The sequence below is a fragment of the Molothrus ater genome, chromosome 1 (genome assembly GCF_012460135.2).
Source record: "Molothrus ater isolate BHLD 08-10-18 breed brown headed cowbird chromosome 1, BPBGC_Mater_1.1, whole genome shotgun sequence".
In the NCBI taxonomy this organism is placed as follows: Eukaryota; Metazoa; Chordata; class Aves; order Passeriformes; family Icteridae; genus Molothrus; species Molothrus ater.
The window spans coordinates 88,984,466-89,012,114 of NC_050478.2; the positions used below are offsets into that span (position 1 = coordinate 88,984,466).

A 27,649-nucleotide genomic window follows, 5' to 3' on the forward strand; every position below is an offset into this window, starting at 1 on the left:
AAGCTGTAATTTAAACTGACCCAGTCAATTTGCATAACATCACATGTTGCTGCAGATTCTGATTCAGCTTTAATTTAATTTAACTTTATTAGCAGAGATCAACACTTCTGAATAAGGGTTTTCTAGACAGTCTAGTGATCTGACGCAAGACACCTACAGGTTTTTTCTGTCTTCCTCTGTGTTCTTGAGTCCTCAGTTAGGATACTAAGGTGGAAGTAAGCTGCTCACCTTTCTCCTCTATGGCTGAGTTACTTTTTCACATAAATTGCAGTGCAAATGCAAGGGAAGAGGCAGGAGCTCACGAGAACAGAAATCCCTTTATGCAGCAAATGCTGCAGTGTCTGTTTACATTATACACAACCATGGACTCATCTACTTCCAAAGTGACAAATTATTTGTAAGCTGAACCTCTGCAAGTGTTCGATGATTTCCTCAAGTCTCAAAATCATGTCCGTAATTAGACCTGGTTCCTAAGTGCAAAACTTAATTGACAAAATTCTAAATTACTTGAATCTTGGCTAATCCCCACGGTTTCCTCATTATTACTGAAATATAGGATGTCAAATGGGACATTCAAAACAATACAAAGCATTAACCACAGAAGCCAACACTCCTTTAATTAGGGTTCAAAATTTGCTGTTTTCCTCTTGATCCAAACATTTTGGAATTTTTATTCAAATCCCAATGAGAAAATAATGCTTAACATTTTTTTAAACAAGCAAGAACTGCTTTTTTTAATATCTTATATTGCATGAATTTGCTAAAGAACCTCTAGAATAACATTTTGTTTAAAAAAAGGTCGAAATTATATTCAGACAAGATAATGGAAACAGTATCTCCAAATTCTTTGAGTGGCTCAACTGTATTTGTGAGAGTAGACCAACTTCAAACAACAGCCATAGATTTTATATAGTAAGATACCAAATCAACTTGCAGGCATAGAGCAGAAGCAAGTTGTTTTACTGCAGGCACTTGGTTAAAAAAAAAAAAATTGAAATAAAAACCTAAAATTCTTTCTGCAAACCAAGAGTCATAGCAGCTGAAGTATGTTATTATTTACACCTGGATTCCGCTTAATGACTATTAGTATAATTAGAGAATAATAGAGAAAAGATAAATTAATACAAAAAAATAATCATAACCAGCAACTGGTTGACTATATATGCATATAAGTCATATAAATAAACACTAAGTGAGGAAAGCAATGATAAAAGCAGTAAAACATAAACCACTTACGCTCCTGGCCCTTGCCATGTCCATGTGATTGTGTCCTAAGAAAAGAAGTGTGACATTTGCAATTAATTATTGTGCATTCAACTTTTTACATTGCACACAGCATAACTATCAATATATTACTAAGAAGCTTTCATGGAAACTTCTATGCTGTCTTTGCAAAAGTTCTTAACCCTGTTAGGAATCAGCCCGTCTTTTATACAGCTATATGGCCAAAATGAACACTGTGTGAAACACTAAGAAAGGACAAATCACAGTAAAAGAAGTGAACAAGATGCAAATAGCAAAAAGGGAACAGAGACCTGTAAAGCAATATATAACAGCTAGGAATATGACGGTAAAAATCATCCCATTTTTAACTAATACTAAGAAACAGCACAGGAAAAAAACTGCAGTACTCAGAGATGTTATTTAAATGTACAAAAAAGGATCTAAAAACCTAAAAATTAGTTCTGTTCTAATTTGGAAAAAGAGTTCAAGTCATTATTGCAAAGACAAAAAGACACATAAATTCAGGTTTCTGAAAAACCTGATCAGAAAAATATTTTTTCAACCTACTGAACATGTTCCAGTTCAATTCTATGTTACCATCCAAACCCATTCTAGAGATTTCAGGTGATCACATGTGCCATGACCATGAAAAAAACAAGTTAACTCAAGTTTTAATTACCATTTAGAGCCACCTAAAGTAAAAATAAAAGGAAGCAAACTTATCCATAAAAGGTGACAAATGCGATTAATGATAGAACAACAGCTTGGAGAATAGGGTCAGCATGTCATAAAGATCCACTAAAAATTTAAAACTTGACATTTAACAATTATTTTCAATCAAACGAAATACGATAAAGGATGAGTCTATCTGTAGCAGTCAATTTATCTGCATTAAAAAACCCCACCTCCATGTACTGATATTTTAGAACTATAATGTGGATAGTTTTACTGTTACACAGTTTCTGGCTGTTTTGATGTCTCTTGATAACACTGCAAGTAAGCGTATTATGGTTTTTGTCTTTTTCCCACAAGGAACTTTCATAACAAACATGAGAAACCAGTGTAGATAGCTGATAACTTATCTAGACACTAGATCTGCCTTATAGAGCACCAAGCACTACACATCTCTAACTCAGCTCTCTAAATTGCAAAGGCACAGAGTGATAAAGAAAAATGTCATCTCCATGAAAGTGTCTGGATCATTGAACAGGGCACAGGTATTTTCAGAATGCAGCCTCATGCTGGCTAGCTGGTAAGTCAAACTCAAGTAAGCCATGAACAATCCTGCAAGAAATTCCCAATGCAAATGTCATAGTTGACAGGCATGCTTTTTTTGAAGCATCAGGATGTATCAGGGATAACAGCCAGGGAAATGGCTAGGGAAAAAGGGATTCTGATCTGCAAGAGTCAGATCTACGTTACAGGAGACTCTTACCAGCATAGCCAATATCATAGCCAATATCACCATTCTTTGAAACTATTGTATCCAAGTAATGAATACTTTAAATTGTGTGGAAGTACATAAAATGATACAATAACTTGGTTGGAAGGGACCTTTTAAGGCTATCTACTCCAACTCCCCCACAATGAGCAGGAGAATCTTCAACTACATCCAGTTGGCCAGAGCTCCATCCAACCCGACCTTGAACATTATCCCCTCTGTTATTTCCCCTCAGCATGGGAGGAAACAGGCAGAAGAGCCATCTTCCATAGAATTTGTATTTGACACAAAAAGATACTGAGAATCATATGCCAACCTTCAAACAGGAGACTGGCTGTGTTTTACAGGTTCAGTTAACCCTGATATACCAACACGGTACAAGAGCTGCTGCCAAACCACTTCTCAAATAGCACAGTTACTTGTGGAAGACAAATGGACATAAAATACATTTTACATGGCTCTGTGATATTTAAACAGGTTTATAGTTTATATATTTTCATAATTTCATAAGTAACAGCACTCTGACAGAAAATTCAAATGAAGAAACAAGGGAAAGAAGTAAAAAATTGTAAAAAGGACTGCAGTAGAGAACTTATGGGTGAAGACATTAGAGCATTTATTCTAATTTGAATATAGGTAATAGCTCTCAGGCACCCAATACCTAAAATATTACCAATCTAGACAACCAGTAGCAAAATTTGGAATATCAGGTCTAAACAATATTTTAAGCCTTAATTTCTTTCTGCTCATGCATCAAGCAGAGAAACATATTAAAATATTACTACTAAAAATCACTGGTGCAGGACCATAGATGTCATCTAATACAAACAGTCACAAGCCCCAGGATGACTATTATTCAGGAGCGACTCTATAAAAATATAAAACACAGAGCTCTTCACAGCAACCAGAACTAGATTTATTTGCTAGAAAAAAACCCTGAATTTACTTCTTCACTTTTGCTATGTTTCAGCCCACTGCAGAACAGCAGTGCTATCCCTAGCTCTTCAACAGTCTACAATGAAATAAACATTCCAGAGTGCAGACACCTACTACATTCACCTCAGGCTCTGATCTCAAAAAGCCTCTCAAAACAGCCAGGTGCACTCAAATCCAAGACTGTTCTCATCTATATTGTGGAACTCAAAGCTCTGAACATAGATCAGGGCAGGCACTTCAAGCAAAACGCAGTGGGGTGACTGCACACAATGTGTATCTGGAGTTCACTGGCTAAGCAAAGATCTTAAGAAGTTCCTTTCTAAACCTAAAATTATAATATGCATCAGTCAAATAAGACAACAAATAGAAAGCCAGAGACATTTAAAGTTTGCTAAAAATGTTACCTTAGTGTATGAAAACCAATTCTCATTCCCTACTCTGTTCTTACATGTGTTGTGGTTTAATCCCAGCTGGCAACTAAGTACCACACAGCTGCTTGCTCCCTCCCCCCTCCTCCCCCGGGGTGGGCAGGAGAATTGGGAAGAAAAGGTAAGCCTTGCCTTGTAGGTTGAGATGAGAATAGCTCAATAATTGAAATATAATAATCTAACTCCATATTCCTAACCAAAATAAACTTCATCTTCGTGTACCACATCATATTCCTTCTGCCTCTCCTCCTTCTAACTCTGATGCAACTCTTCTGCAACCCCCAAGCTAATGGAAAAATAAAGCAGTAATAGCAATTACCACTTCTGTCATTAATGCTTGGACCTTTGGAAGGTCTCTAGGAATTAGATCACAGGAGGTTAAATGACTCAGTAAGGCGCTGAAAACGAAGTGTTTTACAGAAAGTAAAAATAGTAGGAAAAACTTAAGTCCCATACACAAACTCATGCCAGCTCACAATGGATATCTATACAACTAGTTAGAATTTCTTTTATGACATTTTTGCCATAACATAAAAATTATAAAAAAATTTAATTTACATTTATATTGTTTTACTTCAACATTAGAAGCTGACAAGTTTCTGTTAGTAAAGTGTTAGGAACATTCACTATTGGTTTACAAACATTGAATATTATGAACTACAGGCAATAATGACATTTCAGTATGCACCTGGATTTTGAAGATATTTACAAAATAACATTTGATAGCTTTATATTGCTATGGGCTTAACATTAACAAAAAGTTACAAGGCATATTAATATGACATAAGCCATGACCATGTTTGCCATTTTAAATGGCAGTGCCATCAAAACTTCAAACTATTTTTAGAAAAGAATCTGTCTTCCTGAAAATATAACAATTATGTAATGAAAAGTCCCAGGTAGCCTGCTACAATGCACTTGACACTATGTAAGCATATCAGGCTGCTACTCTTGTCACAGCATCTGCCAAGATAATTTCTGGGTTTGTTACTGCAAACTATTTGATTGCCATTACACCTTGACTCAGCCAAGAGCAAACGGTGGTCTGTGTATATTAACTTTGCTTGGATCCTTTTTTTTTTTAATCAAGCATATGTTTTATGTTTCACCTGTAAATGACAGGAAGAACAGTGGATGGAAATATTTGTAAGCTACTCAGGTACCAAGAAGAAACAAAATTCTTCCTTAGAACAAGGGGTTGTTAATGGGCTAGTCAGAGATCTTCTGATGTGATGTGCATCAGTAAAAGAAACCAGGTGGTCCTTATTTTACTTCTGACACTCTTCATACCCTCCCCTAAGTAACTTCCACTTCAGAAGGGGACAAACTTCAGATATTGTAAATAAACATTTAATAATCTGCATTTTACCTGAATATAATTTACATTGGAAGAGTAGTCCAAATTAGCTAATCACCATGCTTAGCTTGGTGAATGTAAAACAGACAAGATGACACTTTATAAAGTGCAGAGGTCCTCAACACATTATCCTATACCATTCATCCAGTCACAGTAGTACATGACTAACACCCCCAAAGGCAGGAGATGAAGCATCTTCCAGCAATAAATGACATTAAGAAAACTCTCCAGCAAACACTGCAGGAACAGGGAGCACTTAGGAACACAGATCCTGGACAGAAATCGCCATTTGTCTCATTATTTGTTGAGTACTTCTTGTAACAACCTGAACAACTTTCAAAGCAGAAACATTTAAACTGTTTCAGTTAAAACTCTCTAACATTGCTTGAGGCTTACTGAATAAATGCTTAACTAACAATAACTTAGTCACGATTTTTGAATTTTTAAACCTAAAAGGTTATACAATGCACTTCAACGAAAATGCCCTGAATTTCAAGGACACTGCAAGCTGAACTTACCAGTTTGTTTGGATAACGTAAAACCACTGGCTGCACAGGAACCCCAGGAATAAACGCTCCTAGAAGGCACATACAATACAGAATTAATTTACAGTGCATTTTGATAGAGAAGAAATTTACTGCAGCAAGAAAAAACTATACAACTAACAGACTGATAGGAAGTAGTTGATGGTGAAAAAACAGGATCTGAAAGTAGCCTCAAAAGTAATCAAAAAAGCAAGCCCTGGAGAATGACAATGTATATCCTCCTCTTTACCAGATAGCTAATTAAAAATGTTTGCTTATATTACTTAAATTATCCTCTACCACTTACACATACTGTTATTTACACAAGTCAAAGCTTAGTACCAAATTCAGCTCAATAAATGGATATAAAAAATGAGCATGCAGAAGATGGTTAAATTAATTTATTCCCTGTGGTCAACAATATTTTTGGTAAAGACCTTGGGCTTTCTTATATAAAATAAGCTCTCTATTTTTATCTGAACAACAATAATTTATAGGTAATTTGTCATCTCTGAAATAAAAGAATTAATGTCACTTCTATTCTGTAGCTATGGGAAAAATAATAGTTACAAATTGAACTAGAGCTATATTGAACTAGAGCTATTATTCAGAAGCATTGCTTCACTTCATGGGAAAATTACAGTTCTGATAAATAAGCAGCACAAGTTCTGTGTCATTTGCTAAGCATTTTCTTGGTTTCTAATACAAAGATTGGGTAAGCATGATAAGTATCTTGTTCAAGACTTCACTAAACATCTCTTTCTCTCATGAAGAAATTAAGAGTTTCACTCAAATTATGTTATTCTTGACAATTTACTACGGTCTCCCTAATATGCCAATTAAAATTAAGAACTGAACAATTGAAGTACACTGTATTTCTAGCATAACATTAGCTTTACAAAATAACTGTTGAGACTTAAAAGGAATAATTGTTTATGGAGTATAAACATCTTTAAATGAAGGTGGTATGTATAGAACCCTTAAGAGATTTGGAGGCCAGTGGTACCTTCTGCTCAGTCTCAAAGAACAGTCTAAGCAACTTTTGAAATAATCCAAAGCTGACAAAAGCTGAGAGGTAGATGACAACACTACCATTTAAACACAAACACAAAACCAAGAAAATATGCAGTAAGAGTAAGGAGCATAGGCCATGTTAGCAGAAGGGGGAAAGGCATCCCGATAGAAATAATGTGAATAGAGACGTAAAGTAACATGATATAAGTGAGGAATTTTGAAGCAAAGGATTTCTGGAAGGCTGGATGGATACAGATGCAGGTTTCAGTAGGAAAAATGACAGTCAAGAAGCAGACAGCAGCATGTACTACACCAGAGCAGAGGAAGACAGAGTGAGAATGTAAAGATGAAATACTTGGTGCCTGGAGTGTCTATGGCACAGAGGGAGAGCAGGAAATCGGGGCTTCACAAGAAGGATTCAGGCTAGCTTTCAAAGCATGGTCAGGATTCAGGTGAAGAGAGGAGAGCAAAGAGCTACAGAAGTAGGTGTTTCCCTAACCACCATTCTGTCATCTAAAAAGGTAAGAGCTGAGAGAAAAGTCTGAGATACCTTCAGCCAAATGAATCAGTGCAAGGAACCACAGTGCTGACTCACTGCATGATATTCTAAGTGATATTTAAATTGCAAGCCAAACAAAACACAAAACACACAGTAAGACTAGAAACCAGGCAGAAAACTAAGAAGTCCAAAAACACATTCACAGCTGCCTTGCTCACTGAAGCTTCTTCATTGACCATCTCCCTACCTAGGTGATAAAGGCAAGTTTACATTAAAGATTAGTGGTTTACTGCAGTACTGGCATTTGTGAATTGCATTTCCTACTGGAAATGCAATTTACAGCTGCATCAATGTTCAGTGTTACATCCTCTACTAATCTGATAAACTAAAAGGGTGATCCTACTGAAAAGAGCTTAGAACATGGATGTTATGTAAAAAATGGCAGCCTGTGTAACAGTGTTACATGGGAAACATTTTTGTGCACTTTTCACCAGAATGCAATTCCACAGAAGAGTTAGAGAGGGATCAGCCAGATACAACACAGCAACAAATGCTGGGCAGCCTGAAATAGGTACACTACAAAGCTTAAGGTAGCAGTGAGTATCTAAATGCTGCATGACAGACCCAAAATAGGAAATGGAGGGGACAAAGGAAAAAAACAAAAGCAAAAAGACACAAACCCAGATCCAGGAAGAAACATTACTCCTTCAGTTCATATGCATCTCAGAAGCCAAGAAAAAAACCTCACTTATTGAAACTGTTTTGTTCAACAGTAGAATTACAATCTTCCTGTAGCATCAAAATTTACATTCCAATTTCACCCTATTGCAAGGTTTTTAACTCAACTTCTGCAACAGCAAGCAAATTAAAATGCAACTGGTATTTCAGAAAATGAAGATACAAGGACATTCTGTAGAGAACAGAGAAATGAGCATAATACCTACCAGGTTTGAATGTAATTAGACAGGATCGGTTTGTACAAGTGCCCTCTGGGAATATCATTATCTTGAAGTAAAAAAAAAGTTGACTTTTAAGAACTATTTCAATGTGAATTTATTTACAAATACATATTTTCAAAGCTGTTATTAACTGATTACAGCAAAAATGCTCTCAGGGAAAAACAGTTCAGTTAGAGTAAAAAAAATGTTGCTGAAGATGTCAAGTAAGGTTCTATCTTAATAGGAAAAACATTTTTCTTTATCTGTGATTTTGCCTCTTTTTACCCTCCAATAATAATTCTATTTATTGGAACACTGACAATGACCAGAAACACTTGTTAAGTATGAATATTTTCACTGAAGATTTTGGTGCTAGAAAAAGTATCATAGTCTGTAGTGTACCAGAACAAAATTCCTGCTTACAGGCTAAGAAAAGAGTTATTTTCTCTTTGCTATTCCTTGGCATGTGCACAGATGCCCAAATGACAGAGACTGAAAACACCTGAACAGAATTCTAAAAAAAGGAGCAAAAACACTTAAGTTGATCCAATTCATCGGAAGAGAGTAGACTGTACAAAAACAAACAAAGCCTCCCCCCCCCCCCCCAATCCATATTAGGACTAGGACTAACATTACTAGTTTTATTGCCCACTCTGTCCTAGCTTGCTTTGAAATCTAATCATCAAAGTCACAATGCAAAAGCTATAAATCACCTGTTACATTGTTTATAGCTGTTTATAACATTTTTGCAGTCCAGTAAGCAGAGGTATACCCACTGTTAGCAGCAATAATCCCATAAAAAATATACAGTGCCCTAATCTCAAAAAACACCAAAAAACACCAGAATGCTTCAAATTTGCAAAATAATCACATGCTTCTAGGAATCTGAGATCTTATATATCATCCTTTCCTTCCCATTGCTCTCTCTCAAGGCACACTATAAATAGGCACATTTAAGGTGCATAAAAAAGCCCTGAGCCACTTGTTCTATCCAGGTTTTCACCATGTGTTTTAACAGAGTGGTTATTGGAACATCCAAATTTTTTGAGGTGCCTTGCCCAGCATCTTCAATAATGGCAATGCCAAAATCTTGCAAAGGGCAAGAACACACAGTACTTCCCCAGGTATTCTGCTAAGCACTTCATTTTTTTCCTCTTAGAGGACTTCCTCACCTGCTGTGGTCTGTCCATTAGTCCACCTAAGAGCTGCCTAGCCATGTACTTACCCAGTTTCCCTCAAAATACAATGCAATGAGACACAGATGAGCATCTTATATTTTATCTTCTAAAAAGAGGGGGTGGGGGAAATTTCACACACATGCACACCACCCCAAACCATCTAAAGCCACCCACAATGAAGAAAGCAAACTGCATATCCCAAGCCTGGGAATGCCAAATAGCATCTCTTACAGAGTAGCAGAATACAGTACCTGTGGCCATTTACCATCAGACTGGGCACGCCTCTTTATCTCTTCAACAGTTTTCCTGCGAGAATCCTGGTCTGACCGAGATACAAATACTGGTCGGATATATTTGATCAGAGCTGAAGAGGAGGGAAAACAAAAACAAGGACCAGCCTTTATTTTTCCTTTGTTTGAAAAAGATCCCCCACCCACTCCATGCATCCCCACTCCTCCTCCCACCACCAATTAGCCCTCTGGACAAAAATTTTTGTGAAGAAAACATGACTACTTTACTATATTTCACTGCAAAACTGAATACTCAGCTGAATTATTGCAGCTTTATTGAAATATTTTCCTAAGTTTCTATGAGGAAAACAGTTTTCAAAATTTTGGCATTTTGCAGTTTTTCAGTTTTTAGAAGATGTTTCAGTTTTAGAAGATGTCAATACATACAACACAGATAATGTAAAACATGATGGTACATATTATACAGTTTTCCAGAAGAATGCAGCAGTGGCTGTCTATAGGCCATTTCCTCCCTCCACAAAAATCAAAGTCTATAGCCACTCCCAAACCAGCAAAGCAGCAGGAATCTCCCTGCTACCAAAGTGCTTGTAAAAGACATCCTCTCAGTCAAACTGTCTCTCTCTTTAAAACTTTTGTCTTCCATGACAGTTCAGTTCCACTGAAGGTACAGCACCCAGGATATTATATACACTGATGTTATTTTTTGTGAAGAATCAGTGTCAACAGAAAAGGCATGCTCATTTTCTCAGTTGTCACTTGTTTGCCTGTTCCTCATACCAGATGAATTAGATCTCAGACATCCTCTTTCTGGCTCAGTGGGAAACCTCTTGTATGTAGCCAGACACAAAATGAACATGAGCAAAAAATCAGAAATCAATCCACAAGATATTCTCAATGCATGTCTGTCACAAAGACACCAAAGAATACTTTCAAAATAATAACAAGCCCATACAGCTCTTTTGCAGTGTCCAAAAGCACTACAAGAGAAGCACCTTCAAATATAGTGCTCCATGCCTTTATTTAAGCAGGTTGTCTTCCAAAACCTTTTAATAATTTTTGTATCGTGTAATCTTACTTGAAGGTTCAAGAGTCACTAGAACATCAGCTATTCTACTTGCCTCAAGTACAGTTTTCATTTTTCCAGCCACTGTGAGAAGAGTTCACTGACACTGTATAATCTGCTTTTGTCAGGGATAGACTTGCTACATTAATGGATCAGCCAGTGCTTAAAGTGTGAAGGAAAAAACGGTGTAAGGAATTACAGCCCTGTACTCAGCAGAAGCTGCTGGTTATGGTGTTATCCCACTGGAAGTTTAGCCACTAACTCACCAAAATCCTTCAATTCTGAAGGTTCTGAGAAACTAATCTGTCAAACCTTACAGCAAGTTTCCAAACATTCAGCCAGCCTCTGAAATATTACTTTTATCCCACAAGTTGCCACAGCTCAGGAGACAGGATATCAGAAAAGTTACTTAACTCTTGTATTTTTCCTACATGCCTGTTCTTAGACAATATCTATAGAACAATGCTTGTCAGGGGAGCAAAGATCATCTTTGGCCAGCTGGGGTTACTGTCATGGTGAGGTAAAAACAAACAAAGATGCCCCAAAATAAACCACAAAAAGACTAACACACAAAGAATAGGGGGGAAAAACCCCACAAACATAGAACAAGCAATAAAAATAACAAGGGAAACCATACTTGGTATCATAATTGTTTTCTTCTTAGTGATCCTACTCCTGAGTTTGCCCCCCTGTTGCAATTTACTGCTCCATAGCAAAAACATTACAAAGTAAAGGAAAGCAAAAGATCTAACATCCCCAGCCTTGACTTGGAAGCTTCTTTTACATTAGGCCCAAATGACAGAACTTAGGTTACTTCAGGCCAAAGAATGAATAAGATAATTCCAGAACTCCCAGGCTCTTTTCTGAGGACATGCTGCAAGCAGGGTCTTATTTATCACATATGAAATTAAGCAAGCAGACAGATTTTTCTTCAGGCAATGTGACAGAAAACATCAGACTACACTTATGTCATCAGTATCTGAGAACTGTACAGGCAAGATGGGCAAACCTGGGAGCTTTAAAGCAAGCTACTGTAATGTTACTAAGCTCCAGAGGAACACCAGGTGAGCTACCTTACAAATGACCAGCACCACAAACAGCAACACACCTCTGTGCAAAGAAAAATTACTCTGGTATGCTGAAAGACAGAGACAACTGAGAGCTTCCTATGGATTTGTCCTGCCTGTTGAATTAGCCTATTAGGGTAGTTACATTAGCCTTACTTCCTTAGACATTGGACTAAAAAGGATGACAGAATTCTTGTTTTAATATTAAACAGAAACTGAAGATCCTGTGAGACACCAGCTACCAGGCCCTTAGTGGTTAAGTCCAACACTTTAAGTGAACTTGAAACTCTCAGCCATCAGTAAAAAACTGAAAATACACACCAAGGGAAGGCTAACTTTTACTTTTCTTAACCACTTCTGAAAACAGAGCACAAGGCTACACAGACATTTACTTTCACCACATATTTTCACGTTCAGTAAACACACAAATCTGAAAATTCAAAGGCTGTATCAAGTTGACCTGTGCAAGTAAGTCAGGAGCAGGGTCAAAGGTCTGTAAAGAGAAGCTGAAAAACATACCAAATAGGCAACCAAGATGAGATTGTGGTCAGAAGTCAAGTTGAAACACAGGGAAACAGTACCTAAGGTAGTGTGCAATGCAGGGAACAGGCAGGACTAGGGCAAAGTCAGGCCAGAAGTGAAAGCATAAAATGTTTCAGACAGCTGGCATGCTGAGCAACTAAAGGAAACAAGCAGAACTCTGCAACATGTTCAATAAACAGAACATAACCATATCCTTCTCTGCTCAGCTATTTAACTGTCCAAGACTGGCTGTAACCAGATAGTGAAGACCACACCTCAAGTGTTCAGAGATTCTGAAAAAATGGGCTTGCCCAGCTCCTCTCACTCCATTAAAACCACCCTTGAATTATCAAATCTAGTGGGCAGTGACAGAGAATCCGTCAATTCACAAAATTGATTTTGAGTGTCACTATTCTAGCTTTTTCTCTAGCAGTGTCAGTCCCATTTCATCCAGTCCCTCATTCCGAATTTCAGGTCATACAAGGAGTCCTGAGGACATTGATATGCTGTATTCTACCTTCTTAGGCAGGCATTTAATATGCAATTTAAATAATGCTGCCAGTAAATCGTTAAAACCTCTGCCTCTCAGGGCAGCCAGAATGCCACAGATATTCTAACCAACTGAAAGTTCCTTGAAACAGCCTTTTTAAAGAGAACCCGCAAAAACTCAGTATTGCTTTAATTAATAGCAGGGTGGCAGCTCCAACTGATTTCAGAACCATAACTCCCATGTGATCAATTTCAGCACCAGCACAATGCATAAACAAAACCCATCTTTTTTCCTGATAAGCTGAACACATACAGTTGGTGTCTTTAAACTTAGGATAACAGCAGGGAAAAAATTATTTCCCATCTCTCTTTGTAGGCAGGTATGTGTGAGGAAACCTTGTTTCAATTCAAGACACCAAGTGATGTATAACACACAACAGCAGAAAGTACTGTAGCAAACCATTTATACCAGCAACATCACCCCTGGTTCCACAAGGCACCAGAGAACACACAAAGCTATGGAACACACACAGAGCACTACATACAATTCTTCTAAAAGGTATGGATACACACATTTTTGAGTGGGCAGTTAGATTTTCACCACTGTGGAATCAGAAACAAACAAAGTGACAGCTGCAAAAGCAGAGAATGCTGAAGTTGAGGCTTTCACTTCATCTCTCTCCTAAACAACACAAAACCCCAACACTACGTTCTCCTGACACTTCAGGAGAATCCTACAGAGGCAGCACAACTGGCTCTGCTTCCTTTAACACTGCAGGTAAGCTGTACAAGTAGCCTGCAGTGGGATATCCACTTACAGTATTTACTCCACAGTTTTTTTCTAGTATGGAAAAATACAGTTATTTTTCTACTAACAGTCACCAGGTTGCACATTCGGTATTTAGGGGTACAAAACCCACGAAGGATAAAGGTTGAAAAGCTCTATCTTGGACTTAGTTTTCAAGAGTTGCCTTACTCAAATGTACACGCTCACACAGTTCTGAACTTACAATTTTTTAATGAAGTAACATCTAATATGAAAACTGCTCTTTTCTGCAGAGAAAACAAGAAATCTGTAAGAGGCTCAAAAGTATTCTGAAAGTTATAGGGGAAGAAAGCCATTAAGGTTTTTCTTACAATTACTTCCTGTGTATACAGAGACCTCGAAAATGGAAAAACTCAAGAAACATACACACACCAAATACACAAAGTTGTATCAATGCACAAAACTTAATTCAACCAAAATTAGGATCTTTTGCACTTGGAATTACATTGTTCTTACAAAAGAAGTGTTATTATAGTCATGATACTCTATAAGAGATTTGTAAAGCTGGTGGTAGTATCTTATTTTATATACAAACTTATATATAATATATATACTTATTTGACTCAAGTCTGAATCAACCACTGAAGATAGATGTATATGAAGAAAACGTCTCCAAGTTTGACTAAATGCTTAGCAGATGGACCACCTGACTGCAGGCATGCCAAGTATTCATGGCATTAATGAATGGGAGGCAGCATTAATGGGAAAGTTCTTCTCCCTGCTTCCAAAGAGAAAGGCAGGAAACAATGCAGCCTATAGGACAAGGAAAGGTCAGCAGTGGGAAGTAAATAATTGGGGTCCTATTTAGCTTTAGCAGAAGGAAGTTGTGGTATTTAGGTTGGTCTTTCCAAACGTGACCCACTTCCTTTAAGGACTCCTTGAGGGACAAAGACTTCTTTTTTATCTCAGAGACACCTGCAACACCTGTATGAGGACATGATTTTATGTTTTAGCTTTCTGCTGCCAATCTAAAAAGCATTTAAGGCAGGCAGCAGTATTGGTTTGAAGGTTTCCTATATACTGCAGTTTGTAACTTCAATAAATGATATTAATGAGTGATGGTGGTTTAAAAGCATTCCAGTAGCAGTTTAAATGAGAAGCAATTTTTACAGAATTTTCCAGGACTCCAAGCCAAATGATAAACACATACCTATAACACACAGGTGACAATGCAAGTATTTTAAATCTCTCTGAGAGAGCTTCTGTGAAACTGAAATCTTGCAGGACCATCTGGGTGCTCACAGTCTGAAGGAAACATTGAATTTTGAAACAGAGGGTTTTAAAGGAGAAGATGAAATGGAAAAGCTTGGCAACAACTTCAAGATGCTGTTCAGAAATGGGGAGCTCAAGTGTGTACTCAAGGCAGGCTACAATGCCAACACAGCATAGGATGTTGGCATTCATCCTGGTGACCTCAGCGTTCAAGCCCCTGATTTACAGTGTATAAAAGAGAAGAAATCTGTAATGCCTTCACCTTAAAACAGATTTTTCCATAAGGAGTTTAAGGACTGTTTTAGTTCATCTCCTAAGTGTTTAAATGTGGGATTCCCACAGAAGAACTATGGGGTTACCACAGTTCTTTTCCTTGTGTTGTATGGAAGGGGTGGGGAGGCACTTGGGATTCAGGGCTAAAGGATTAGGTTGCACAACAGGGCTGGTGGGTAATTTGGCACCTTCTAAGTTTTGAGATGAAAACATAGCCAGCTACCCAAGCATAAATGCTTTCCCCTGAGTTACTTTTATTCTCATCTTTTAGTCATGATGCTTGAGAAAGGCCTATAATGCACTTTCAAAAAATGAGCTTGAACAAAATTTCATGAGTTTACTAGGTGTGAAAAAAACCATCTACAACAGAACTGATAGTTTTATAGCACTGCATGATTCTCCCTTTCTCTGTAGCTCTGCTGTGTTCTGCCAAACACAAATTACCTCCTTCCCCCTTATAAACTTAAGGTAACATATCATCCTGTACATTTCACAGGTACCAATTCCCTCTCTTTCAGAGAGCGGCGTTAGAGATATTGAGAAGTTGCCTAAAGTTTAAATTAGCTTTTCACTTATATTTAGTTTCTAAAAGTTCAGGCCACTGAAAATGGTCAAATCATAAAAGTGGTCAGAAGTCCCCATCAATTCATATTTACTGATATATTCCTTGTCCTTCTTACTGAAGCATTTCTGCAGCAGGACCAATCACTGCAGCAATGAAAAACTACTTTCATCCAGGTTGCTTCAACTGCCAAAAATAAGACAGTGAACTATCCAAGTTTATGCACAAACCTTGTCCTGACTTGAAGTGGGATTCAGCAGACAAAACAGGGATGTTTAAGGATCTGTACTGATAAATTGATCTGACTTCTTCAGATCATGTAAGGTATAACAGAGTCCTACATGTCATTTTCCCACTGTAAGACTGAACTGGTCCAGCAAAGTTCACATCTCCAATCTACCAAAACTCTGGCAAGTCATTGTACAGAAGCATTCATCTTCCTTCAACATCATGACATATTCCATCTGTTTGGCATTCTCGACTTCCCAGATACTGGGTTGTTTTTTTAATGATCATTGAAATACTGTTTATATTTGGGCAAGCAGTTCCTCCCCAGAGTTTGTTAACCTTGTGTGTGTGCCAAATGGATAATTTTCTTCACTACTGACCACTGACTGAAGAGTTCATAACTCTTCTCCCAAAACCAATGAGCATTTTAAAATCTGGTTTTCTTTGTTTTCCTTAAAAGGATGAAGATATCTGTAAGAGTCACAAGACACAAGTCTGCTTTTGAAATTGGACTTTGCAAACCAGGAGAGCTGCCTTCAAGTTAGACAGCAATAAAACCCTCATACACAGATACAGTTGTGGAGTACTTCCAATCCCATAAAGAACAGGCTTTTAATCATCTGGACTTTCAAGTGGATCAGAAGCTTAATATTCCATGACTGACTAACTAAGAGTACAATAATATAGGCAGCTGTTCCAGAAACCTATTAAATTGCTTGCAGAACCAATCTTAGTAACCATTTAGCAATCAGATCAATTTCTGCCTGCTAAAGCACCTGATCCCTCTGGTATACAGTGTACAATGTCTTAATAAACACTGTCATTACATCAAAAGGCCATTTATTTATATCATACTTGAATATACAGGATGAGGATGTACTCTTCACCCAAAGTCCTCATCCTCGGAAATTATCTTTAAATTTCCTCTGCCACTTCATTTTTTACGTATTTAAGTCTGCTCAGATACTTAAATGAATGTACTTTATTCAAAGCTTCCCAGAAGATTCAGAACAACCATTCACAAGACTCAAGAGATAACAAGTTTAGGAACATCAGTGACTGGCTCCAAAACCTTACTGAAGATAGTATACCAAGCTTGCAGGACTTACCAAACTAAAGAACATATAACATGATTCTGACCTCTCTGGGATAAATTCTGGATGAATGTCTAGAGTGTTGACAATCCACTAGGCAATCCAACAAAAACATGAGCACATTATCACATAAGAACAAGAGAAATATAAGTGGTCCAATAACATGAAATGTATTTTTTTTATGTGTGTGCATGTAAAGAGGTGTAAATAACATTTGGATTAAAATAATAAGCAAAGGAGAGGATAGTCAGCACTATCTGCTTCACAGAACACTTCTCAAAGCAGTAAAAGAGATTTTTAAAAAATCACTTTTACTGGAATTAGTTTTTAAGCCAAAGTAATCAATACAGTGATTACTACCTCTCTGTTAAGGTCCATTTACCTAAAGAACACAAACTACTGTAATTAATGTTGCTCATATAAAAGTCCACCCCTAAAAACAAAAATGGTTTTTCAACTCTCAATCCCAGTTACGACTTTTGGTATGCCTCACTTCTGTGGCATTTTTGTGAACATTTCACAAGTGACTACGTAACTTCTGTGGTTGCACAGCATACAGCAAATGCAGCTATACAAGACAAAACATTCATTTATATGACTGCACTGTACATTCCAGTAATATTCCATCAAATCACTACATGTTCTCTTTTTCTGTAACTGGTTGTACTCACATATGAACTAAATGAAGTGAATAATTTTTAAAATGCACTGCAGGAAGTCTAGACTTTCAATGGAATCCTGTAAACGTCACCTCAAAATTAAATTAGATATTTAGAAAATAATTTGATCTTCTTAATACACATTATTTGTGTTACATTCAGGGGAACTACAATCTCCATATCCCTACAGATTCTCCTGGTTCCCACTGACTCTACTACGTGGGATACCTCAGTAGTCACTATAGCACTGTCAAATGCCATTTGGCCATTCTCCCACTGCAGTAGCACAACATGGACTGGAGTTACCCCATTTAATTTGGGTCCTCCAGACAGACCACCTTCAAATCAAAGGGAGCTCCACACAGACTACTTTTATTTTGCTGAGCCAGCAATTATTAAACAGTCAACTGAGTCACCTGAGAAAGAAGATAAATCAGCCCCTGCTTCTATGTCTGGACTGCTCCTAATGCCCAAGTTGGCCTGGATACACCTGTGCTGTACAAGACTGCCAACATACTGTCTCACAACAGTATCTTCTTTCAGTACTGAACAAGGGAGTTCAGTTTCTTTTTGTTTTCACACAGTGTTGTTTGCATACACTTGTTTTCAGAAACACATGTCTGGCTGCACCCTTTTCCTTTTTTTTCAAAGCATCTATTCATTTTTACATAGATTTTTCACTGCTACAAATTTCTAAATGCCATTAGTAAGATATTTAATGAAATTAAGATGCAACTCCAGATCTGGCCTGAATTTTACCTCATTCAGGCACACCCTTACATGACAAGATTCCTTAAATGAAACTTCCATAGCCAACCACTCCCTCTTTGTGGCCATGTCTCGCTTCTGGTTTTGAATGTGACCTTAAAAACACATTGTCTAATTAAATTTTAGAAGGATGTCAGAACCAAGAGCCTAATTTCACTTAGTTGCCAAGAAGCTCAAAGCTTTTGTTTAGACTTTTACATTTAAGAGTCCTATCCGTGGCCAAAGTAAAATCTTTTGTCACTTTTATATTACCCATAAAAATCTACACAATGAGAGACAGGGATATTCTTTGAACTTTGCCGGTCACTAGACACAAGATGGTGGGTTTCTCCAAAATGCTTCTACACAGGCTTTGGTTAGAAATCCACAAGCCCAAAAGATTACACAATTTTTTGCCTGTCACAACTGCACCAAAAATCACAGGTGTCCCTCAAATATTTTTGAGAACATATATGAATAATTCCAAAGACAGTATTCAAGCACTACTGACTCAGGCACCTGCTTTTGTCATGACTAAACCCAAGTGCACACCAATCTGCTCTTGTGCTCATCTCTCACACTCTGCCTGAAACAAACTTATTGATGTGTGAAGGATTAGTAGCACTCCCTCAAGGCAGGGTAGTGTTCAGAGCAGACCACATTCCTAAAACACATTTCTGGGAGGGCACCCCAAATCGCACCAAGTATTTGTAGACTTTCTCTCTAGCATCAGTCTTTGCTTCCATAGCTCCATCCTAATTTGCTTTTCCATCTGGCAGGTCTTAGAATGTTACAAGTTCACTGCAAATTAAACCACGAGTTTTGATGGGATTCGACTTCAGAGAAAGTAGAAAAAAAAACATTCTCCTCCTGCCCCAATTTCTTCTATTGGTATTCAGAGTTGACCAGTTAGGAAAATTTGCTATAATATACAGTCAGAATATTTTTTTTTTCTGTTTCAATCCTTCTCATACACAGCCAGTGAACTTCCTAAGCAATCTTTTTTAAATTGTTCTTGAAAAATTAAGTATCTACCAACTTACTTCCCCAAACAGGAATATCTTTGCTTTCTGCCTTCATCACAATGGAGGCGAAGGTCATGGTTACTGGAATGGCATCAAAGTAGGAAGAATGGGGAGCCACCGTTAATATTGCTGCTTCTGCTGGCAATGCCCGTCTGCCTTTTACATTTATCCAGTGGAATCCACCAGCAAGCCACATCATTCTCATTATTGCCTTCAGCAAAATATCCACTATCCTGTAAAGAGTTGGGAAAACAGTTATGGTGCCACAGGAACACCTTAAAATAATGAAATTAAAAATTACATGCATGACAAAAGTTCAGATAGGATATAATCCTTAAAACAGAGCTGGAGCACTGCACATACTTTGTTCTTCTCTTTCTCAGCTGATTTAAAACCACTTTTTAGGTAAGATGCTGTTCAGCTTCATTTATACATGAACACTAATTCATTCTAGTCTCCAAGATCATCATTTAGTTCATCATTAATTTCAATTCGGACTACACAATGCCTAATAAGGTTTTCTAAAAAGCTCTAATAAATTCAGTCCCAAAATATGCTATTAGGATATTGCCAGAATGCACTTACCCTGGTTCTTGGTTTCAAGTTTACCCAAGCAAAACAGGACAAATGTAGGGCAGAAATTCTCAAATACAGGGAAGCCTACAGGATACATATGAGAGGTCTGGAAATATTTCCCTTTCTTCCCTTTCCCCATCTTCTCCTGAAGTGATTTGGATTTTTGTTTCTTATGGATTTTTTTTATTTTTGGTGGGGTGGAGAAGGTTTTTTTGTAGAGTTTTGTTTGTCTTTTTAAATTGTCTGACAGTTATGAAAAGAGAAACTTTGAATCAACAGAGTACAAAAATTGAACACCACAAATTGTAACACTTACGGGGATTGGAGGCTGGAGAGCAGGGTAACACTGAAAATTGGAATAAATGAGGAAGGAGAATCTAAAAAGATTCAAAATAACTGTATGCAAGACTGAAGGCAGCCAATTATTCCATTAGTTATTGTATTGATATCACTCCAAATGAAATGTAAAGTGGTTCTCAACCTCCTTCCCTCCGGTGATGCAAAACACAATCAGCTTCCTTCATGCTAATGCCAGCTCCTAATTTTAAAGTTGTCTATAGACAAGGTGATACACCCCTCCTTTCCAGCTCCTCAAATGGCAGTTTTCATGGATGGGAGGACTACCTTAATTAGCATTGCAATATCAAAGCAACCACAGACTTTCAATAAGCACCAAAGAATGGGCAAGCCCTCGGGGAATCAACACAAGTTTTGTCAGTTCATCACAGGGTAGAAGACAGTGAGGTGAAGCAGTTTAAAACAACAATTTAGAATATGAAATCTGGGCACATTCCATAGAGTCAATCTTCATAACCAGAAGTTGACATTACAGGAATAAATGCAATGTAAGATGCCACAATAAAGCTTCACACTACCTCCTCAGTAAAGATAAGAAGCCAGAGATTACCAGTGTAATTCTTGGACCACCTGGCAAATCAAAGAGTTGAGGCATTTCTAGTTTCCCAGCTGAGGAAAGTGTTTAATAATTTTTATATTTTTCTTTTGAAGAGAAAAGTACATCTCTGAGACAGGTAAAAGGTATTTCCCATCTCCTCTATTCTGAGCTGCTGAACTTTATAATGATCCTCTCAGTATTTCACCACACCAGTGACTCACTTTCGCCACCAGGAGAGGGGCTTTTCAAGCTCTTGCTCGTCAGATCCCATTGAAGCAATGAACGCAAAAGGCCAGGCCAGCAACATCATAAAAGCAGCAAAAAAGAGTCGGATAGGAAACAGAGTCAAGGTCATGAAGGCAATCTGCAAAATAAAAATAGTAATAAAAAACTATTATTCCAACACAATTTCAGACTGAAAAGGTCAGTGATTCCTAGAAACTGATACCATTTCTTAACTTAAAAGTATCTTATGGTAGAAACAGCGGAATACCATTCAGTTCCGGGTATGCCAGATAAGGGTAAAAAAAGCACACTTTTCAATATCACAATAGCTGGGCAAGGATGAGTAACAATGCATAAGGTGCTGTCTCACGTTGTGCTTATCTGATGCATCTCCAGGCTGCTGTGGAAAGATTAATTCATATTCTTCTCTTCCCCAATGCAGATCTAGTCATCATGCAGCTCACTCTCCACTTCCTCTCACTTCCCAAAACAGCTCAACAACCAACTCACTCTGTAGGTGCACAAATCTGTAAATCTAGGGTAGGTGCAGGGAACACACAGCAGGAGATACCACTCCAAGATACCACTTTCAAGCCCTAAGCTACCAGCCCACTGCAGCTGGATTTTATAGAGCTGGTTCAGACTGGCACCATCATCTCATAACAACCACAATCTCAGTCTCCAGAAGAGGATTCCAGTCCCTATGGAGACTCTGCTTTAGTTTGCAGAACTGACAGAAAAAGGAATTTTTTTTTCTTAGATAGGCTAGTTTCCCAGATGAAGCAGTAAAACTTCACCCACTACAATTGTCAGATAAGCACCAAAGTTACACCAACTCACACAACTCTGCATCCACAGACAAGACCACCATGCCTGTCAGCAAATAAAGGAGCATTCTGGAGATGAGAGCAGCTGCCTTCTAAGTTTCTAAAATGAGAAGGACCAGCCGCTAAGAAATAAGTGAAGTAAAATGCAGGTGAGGGCACAGACCTTTGGGATTCACACCTCCTTCTCCCTCCCAGTCTTCTCCTAGTTGAGGGCAAAGCTGAATGGCAGGTGACTGGTAGTGAGGTATTCCATCCCTTGACTCTCTGTACAAATGATCATTTTAGTGCCATGTCACAGATTGAAAGCAGAAGTTGTATCCATAATGCCATAAAAGATGGCATAAATGTGCAGAAACGGCTTTTTGGTCTTCCAGAGACAGCAGGGGTAGTAATGGCCAGCAAAAGCAAATGTACAGGGTCTGGCTGTGACACCAGCCTCTTTTTAGCAGGCAGTAGTGAGCAGAGTACCTGCTCACACAAGAAATCTGGCTGGAAAGAAAAATATGTCTACCTCTTGAAGAAGGCTAGAAATTAAGAAAGGTGTTAATATTTGAAAAGTAGCTCAGTCTGTATCTACATTCAGATATCCTCTCAGGTAAGAAAGCTTCTATCCTGTAAAACCTATGTACAGCAAGTGTCAGTGTCAGACAAAAAAGGAGAAGATCCTGTCCCCACTGGCCACTGCCAGAGACCAGAATGCAGGACACATACACTCTGGCTCTGATCTTATGTGGACACTATTTTGGTGATCACATTCCTACATATTTGGGATGTTCATAGAGACATGTCTTCCATTAAAATTATGAATTCTGTTTGGCAACAAGTAATGTGTGAACACCTATGTTTTGAGATACATTTAAAAAACTCTCAAGGTCTGTCTGGAGTTGTACTTTGAGGGGCTCAGCTCACGACCAAAGAAATCTCAAGAGAGGGTTGACTACAGCTTATTTAACATTTGCTGGTCGACAGCATCCCACTTAGTTTTTCAGAAGCTGCAGTGTATACTGTGAAAGACCTATGGACAGCTTGTAATGGAAGGCTGCTCTAGGAAACTGATCTCCATTCTTCCATCAGAAGGGCTTAAATCTGATGTAAGGCAAGTCACTTAAACAAAATAGGTATCATACATTCCCCTTGTTTAGAGAGACTGCATTCAGATTTAAGTATGACCTCATTTGTACCAATGAAGGTACAAAATATGAACTCAAGTTTCAAGTTCCCCAAAATATCTGGTCCCATGTACCTAAGCACTGAGCAAGAGAATCACAGAGTACCCTTGTTTCTACTTCTTAGGTTTGTTTCCTGTCTTGAAAACCAGTATCATAGCTCTCATGCACAAGGAAGCTAAAAAAATGCAACTTGGAAATTACCAATACCATAAGAAGCATCACTAAAACCAGTTTATTGCCAACAAAATGTCCATCTACAAAGTAGCAGTCACAACAATGAGAAAGGAAATACTATTTGACACAGTAGATGTTTTGATTTTTCTTTTACACTTATCAGATAGAAATTACATCTTACACTTAGACCTCCTCAGTATTATCACCCCTATAGCTCAACTCACCAAAGATGGCAGTGCAGGAGCTAGGAATTAATCCCTCAACCATTCTCTCACTACCCACTTCCCCACTCTGCAAGTTCCCCAGCAGACACATCCATGGAGATAAATACAGCAGGATATATTTTCCTGTGCAGCTAAGCCAATCTAACAGATCGCTGCTGTGAAAGAGTGGTCCTGCTCACTCTCTCTTCAATCCTCCCCCTGAGTCAGCTCTAGCACTTATGTGAGCCACCAATGAGCCAATATAGCTCATTAGTGAGAAAAAACACAGCCATCCCAGCAAAAGAAAATAATCAGAACACAAAAACACAATGATATGCTGGTTTAATGAGCCAAATCAGCTCACCAAGGCACCAAATGAACACCAGCACTGGTGAAATAAAAGGGCCAGAAACACTTGAAGAAAGGAAAATGGCATTGTATTATGTTTTGAAGCAGCAGGGAAAAAAGCTACAGATGCTTACTGACAGCTCCAGTAATGCTTCTGCCTGCTCTGCAGTGGTAATAAGAATCAAGAGCTTGGACTTACATGACAGGTGCCCAGAAGACGTTAGCATGAACAAAATCCATGGTTAATAAAACCATGTCTGTCTTTCTCACAGAAAGAATATTTTTATTATAGCACTGAAATAAAACAGGTAGCTTCAAGAATGACCCCTACTGTCACCCTCAGATCAGAGTAAAATAGCCATAATTTCTACTGATGAGACTCTTCTGAAACAGCCTTACTGCTTTTATGCTCTTGTAATCTCCCAGTTTTTATAAAGTCAATGAAAGATGATGCGAACAGTTCCTTGATGGTCAAAAGGCTTTCTCTGTACTGTTGTTCTTTCTCCCTGTGGTTGTTTTACCCTCTCACTTTCTACCTTTCTTTCACTCCCACAGTCTCAGGCTGGAACATGCTAAAAAGCATCTACTTCCGAGCTGCACTGATGAATAAAAAAGCTAATCTAACCTCTTGCAGAGTGCAGGACGAGGTTGTAGCGAAGATAATGGGGCTATCTGGCACACCATCAGCAACAGACACCAGACCATGGGACAAAGCAGTCTTGTCTCCCAGTCCCCTGGGCTCCCTACTTAGTGTAGCTACATTCCTATCCTTCCTCGATAGCCTGTGCAATCCCAGGAACCCCGACAGATTCTCAGGACAGACAGAAAAGTCTGTGACACAGTGCATGCCTGCAGCTGAACAGGAAGTGAGTTCAGCTGCAATAGTTCACACCGAGTGCTCAGTAGCCCTCCAAGGCTGTTCGGAGGAGAATTCTCACTTCTGTAATTCACCTGGGGAGCGCTTCTTCTCAAGTGGAGCAGTTCTACAGCTCTGCTTTAACAGCTTCTGCCTCAAGCACAACTTTTAATCAGTGAAGAGGCTGCAAAAGCATGACTAAGCCAAAGGAAAAAATCTTCTGTATTGCAGCTTATGGACTTTTTCCTGCATAAAACTGCAACAGTAAGGCTGAAGGAAGGTTGGGTTAAAGAACTCTGTGCTGCTGTATATCAGTGACAGACTGCTCGCTTAAAGCAAGAGAGACACAGTCTGGTGAGGAGAATGCTCCTTTGGCCTGTGCACTGTGACAAACTACAGCGGTTTGAACACATCTCCTCATCTTCACTGAAAAGAACAAATCCTTGAAATCCATTGGCAAAGCTCACATCTCATACCTAGGAACAGGGCAGCCCATGCAGAAAGCAGGGGTGTTCTACAACCAGTCACTTCCCTGACACAGCACCTCAAGGTCTGTCAGGACTAATATCAGATCAGCAATGCTAGTAGCTCCTATGAGATTCAATACTGCAAAAACTGTCAAACAGAGTCTGCTCTCCTCTCCCAGCAGCATTTTAAAAATTTTTTATAAATAACCAAGCAGAAAGCGACATTAGTTGTTATAACTGGAGACAATCCTAGTCCCTATGAACATCTGTTGTCTTTGCTTCTCTCTGCTGCCTGAAAGACTTCTACCTCATTAACTGTATTAATCATGACTTCAGGAACAAAGTATGGTTTGGAAAGGACAGGAAATCTTTACAACTGTGCAATTTATTGAGGAAGCTCTAGATAAAAACTAAATGAAGTAGATGACACAAACCATTTCTCCACTTTCCAGTTCAAGCAAGAATTTATGAGCAACCACTGAATACATACTGGGCAACTTAATAAAAAGTGGAAACCCTTTCTGCTTGAGTGTATTATAAATTCCTGGGCTGGCCGATAAGTAACATGAGGCGCATTCTGATGTTTTTCAAGTCAGGCCATATATATATCTCGTGTTAAGCATCTGGGCAGCAACAGGGCAGTGCAACAACTAACTTCATTCAAATGCAAATCAAAGCTGGATCTAAAGCGCCTTGACCCAAGAGGTTCAATATTAGTGAATCATAATTTTCAATGTTAACAGGTACTGAAGGCTGTCAGGCTCCCAAAACAACAGCACTATGAAGCATTACAGTGATGGAAGTGGCAGAAATGGCCAGCCCCTCATTAGGTGAGCCTCCGACGGTATTTCTTCCTCCAGCCAGTGACCCAGATCTTACCGAAAGCCTAAGACAAGGGCCATGCCCTCTGAAAACCCAACCACTTACTGCTCACCGTTCGAGGCGAGGCAGAGGCACGGCAGGGGGAAAAAAACCCCTAAAACCAAACAATGAAATAAAAAGCCACGCAACTGCAAATTTGCATTTTAATACCGTCTCCTGTAGTCTCACCGCTACCTGCACAATACAATACCTAAATTACGCCGCAGGGACTATTTATCCAGGGGCAAACTTCAGCCGCACCGGGATGCCTCGGCCCAGGTTAATACCTACCTTAACTTGACGGTGAAAAAGAGCGGCTCCTAAGGGCTGCTTCCTCGTCCCCGTTAAAAAAAAAAAAAAAAAAACAACAAAAAAACAAAAAACAAAACAAAACAAAACAAAAAAAAAAAACAAAAAAAGCCCAAACAAAAACCTCACCAAAAAAAAAAAAAAAAAAAACCAAAAAACCCCCACAAAAAAAAACTCCAAACCAGAAAAACCGAAAAAACTCCCAAATCTCAAAACGCCAAGAAAACCCATAAAAAGACCCCCAAAACATACAAACAAAAAACACCAACAGCTTTTTTTTTTTTTCCTTCGCGGAAGGCATGGGAGCACAAGTTGAGGCGCACGCCCCGCACTAGAGCATCACGGCCGCCCCCAGACTCCCTCCCCGCCGCCGGCCCGGCCACGGCCGCCCCCGGCCGCCGCCTCGCACACGCCCAGCACCGCCCGCTGCCCGGCTCCGCGGCTCACAAAGCACCGCCGGCACGGAGCGGAGCCCCCGCCCGCCGCAGGACGCGGCCCGGCAGCCGGTGCGCCGCGGGGGACGCGCGGAAGGCGGCGGCGGCGGCGAGGAAGGGCGGCCCGGCGGCCGCACGCCCCTACCTTGGCTTTCTGCAGGGGGCTGAAGCGCAGCTGGTGCACGAAGGGGCTCCGCGGCGGCGGCCCGCGCTCCCGGCTGCCGCCCGCGCAGCATCCCCGGCCGCGGCTGCTCAACTTCATGGCGGGGCAGGACGACGGGAGGACGCGGCGCGGGAGAGGTCGCGGGCTCTGCGCGGAAGCGGCCGCCGGTCCCGGGTAGCGGCGGCGGCGGGCGGGAGCGCAGAGTGCGGGCGGCACCGGCGGCCGGAGCGCTCCCCGCTGAACGCCGGCCCCCGCCCTACCGGCCGCCCGCGCATGCGCCCTGCGCGCCAGCAGCAGCGGCTCGGCTGCGCGCCGGTTTCCGCGTCGGGTGGGAATGGGAAGCGCCTGGGAATGGGAAGCGCCGGCGGCGGCGGGGTGGGCGCGCACCCTCCCGCCCTCCTTCCCTCCGCCCACCTACCCACCCTCGGAGCGTCCCCCTCGGGCATGCCGGGAGCGCGGCCCCGCCCGGCCGCATGAGGGGCGCCGGCCACCCGCGCCCGGGGGCCGCGCCGGCGCCGCGTCCCCCGCGGCTGGAGGGGGAGTGTGGCGGGGGCGGCCCCGGGGAGCTGCCGCCACCGCTGCGCA

General features: G+C 39.8%; 1 protein-coding gene across 1 annotated transcript in view; it reads right to left on the reverse strand.

Annotated features, from left to right (window-relative positions):
- LPCAT1 (lysophosphatidylcholine acyltransferase 1) overlaps positions 1–27,337 on the reverse strand; it is a 67,356-nt gene extending 40,019 nt beyond the window's left edge. Inside the window, exons 1-7 of the mRNA XM_036400805.2 lie at positions 27,047–27,337; positions 21,250–21,392; positions 19,576–19,790; positions 9,791–9,903; positions 8,368–8,428; positions 5,905–5,963; positions 1,237–1,271 (exon numbers count right to left, since the gene is read on the reverse strand). Coding sequence (XP_036256698.1) covers positions 1,237–1,271; positions 5,905–5,963; positions 8,368–8,428; positions 9,791–9,903; positions 19,576–19,790; positions 21,250–21,392; positions 27,047–27,163 — 743 coding nt within the window. The 5' untranslated portion in view covers positions 27,164–27,337. The remainder of the gene's footprint in view (positions 1–1,236; positions 1,272–5,904; positions 5,964–8,367; positions 8,429–9,790; positions 9,904–19,575; positions 19,791–21,249; positions 21,393–27,046) is intronic.
- Between the last annotated feature and the right edge of the window lie 312 nt (positions 27,338–27,649).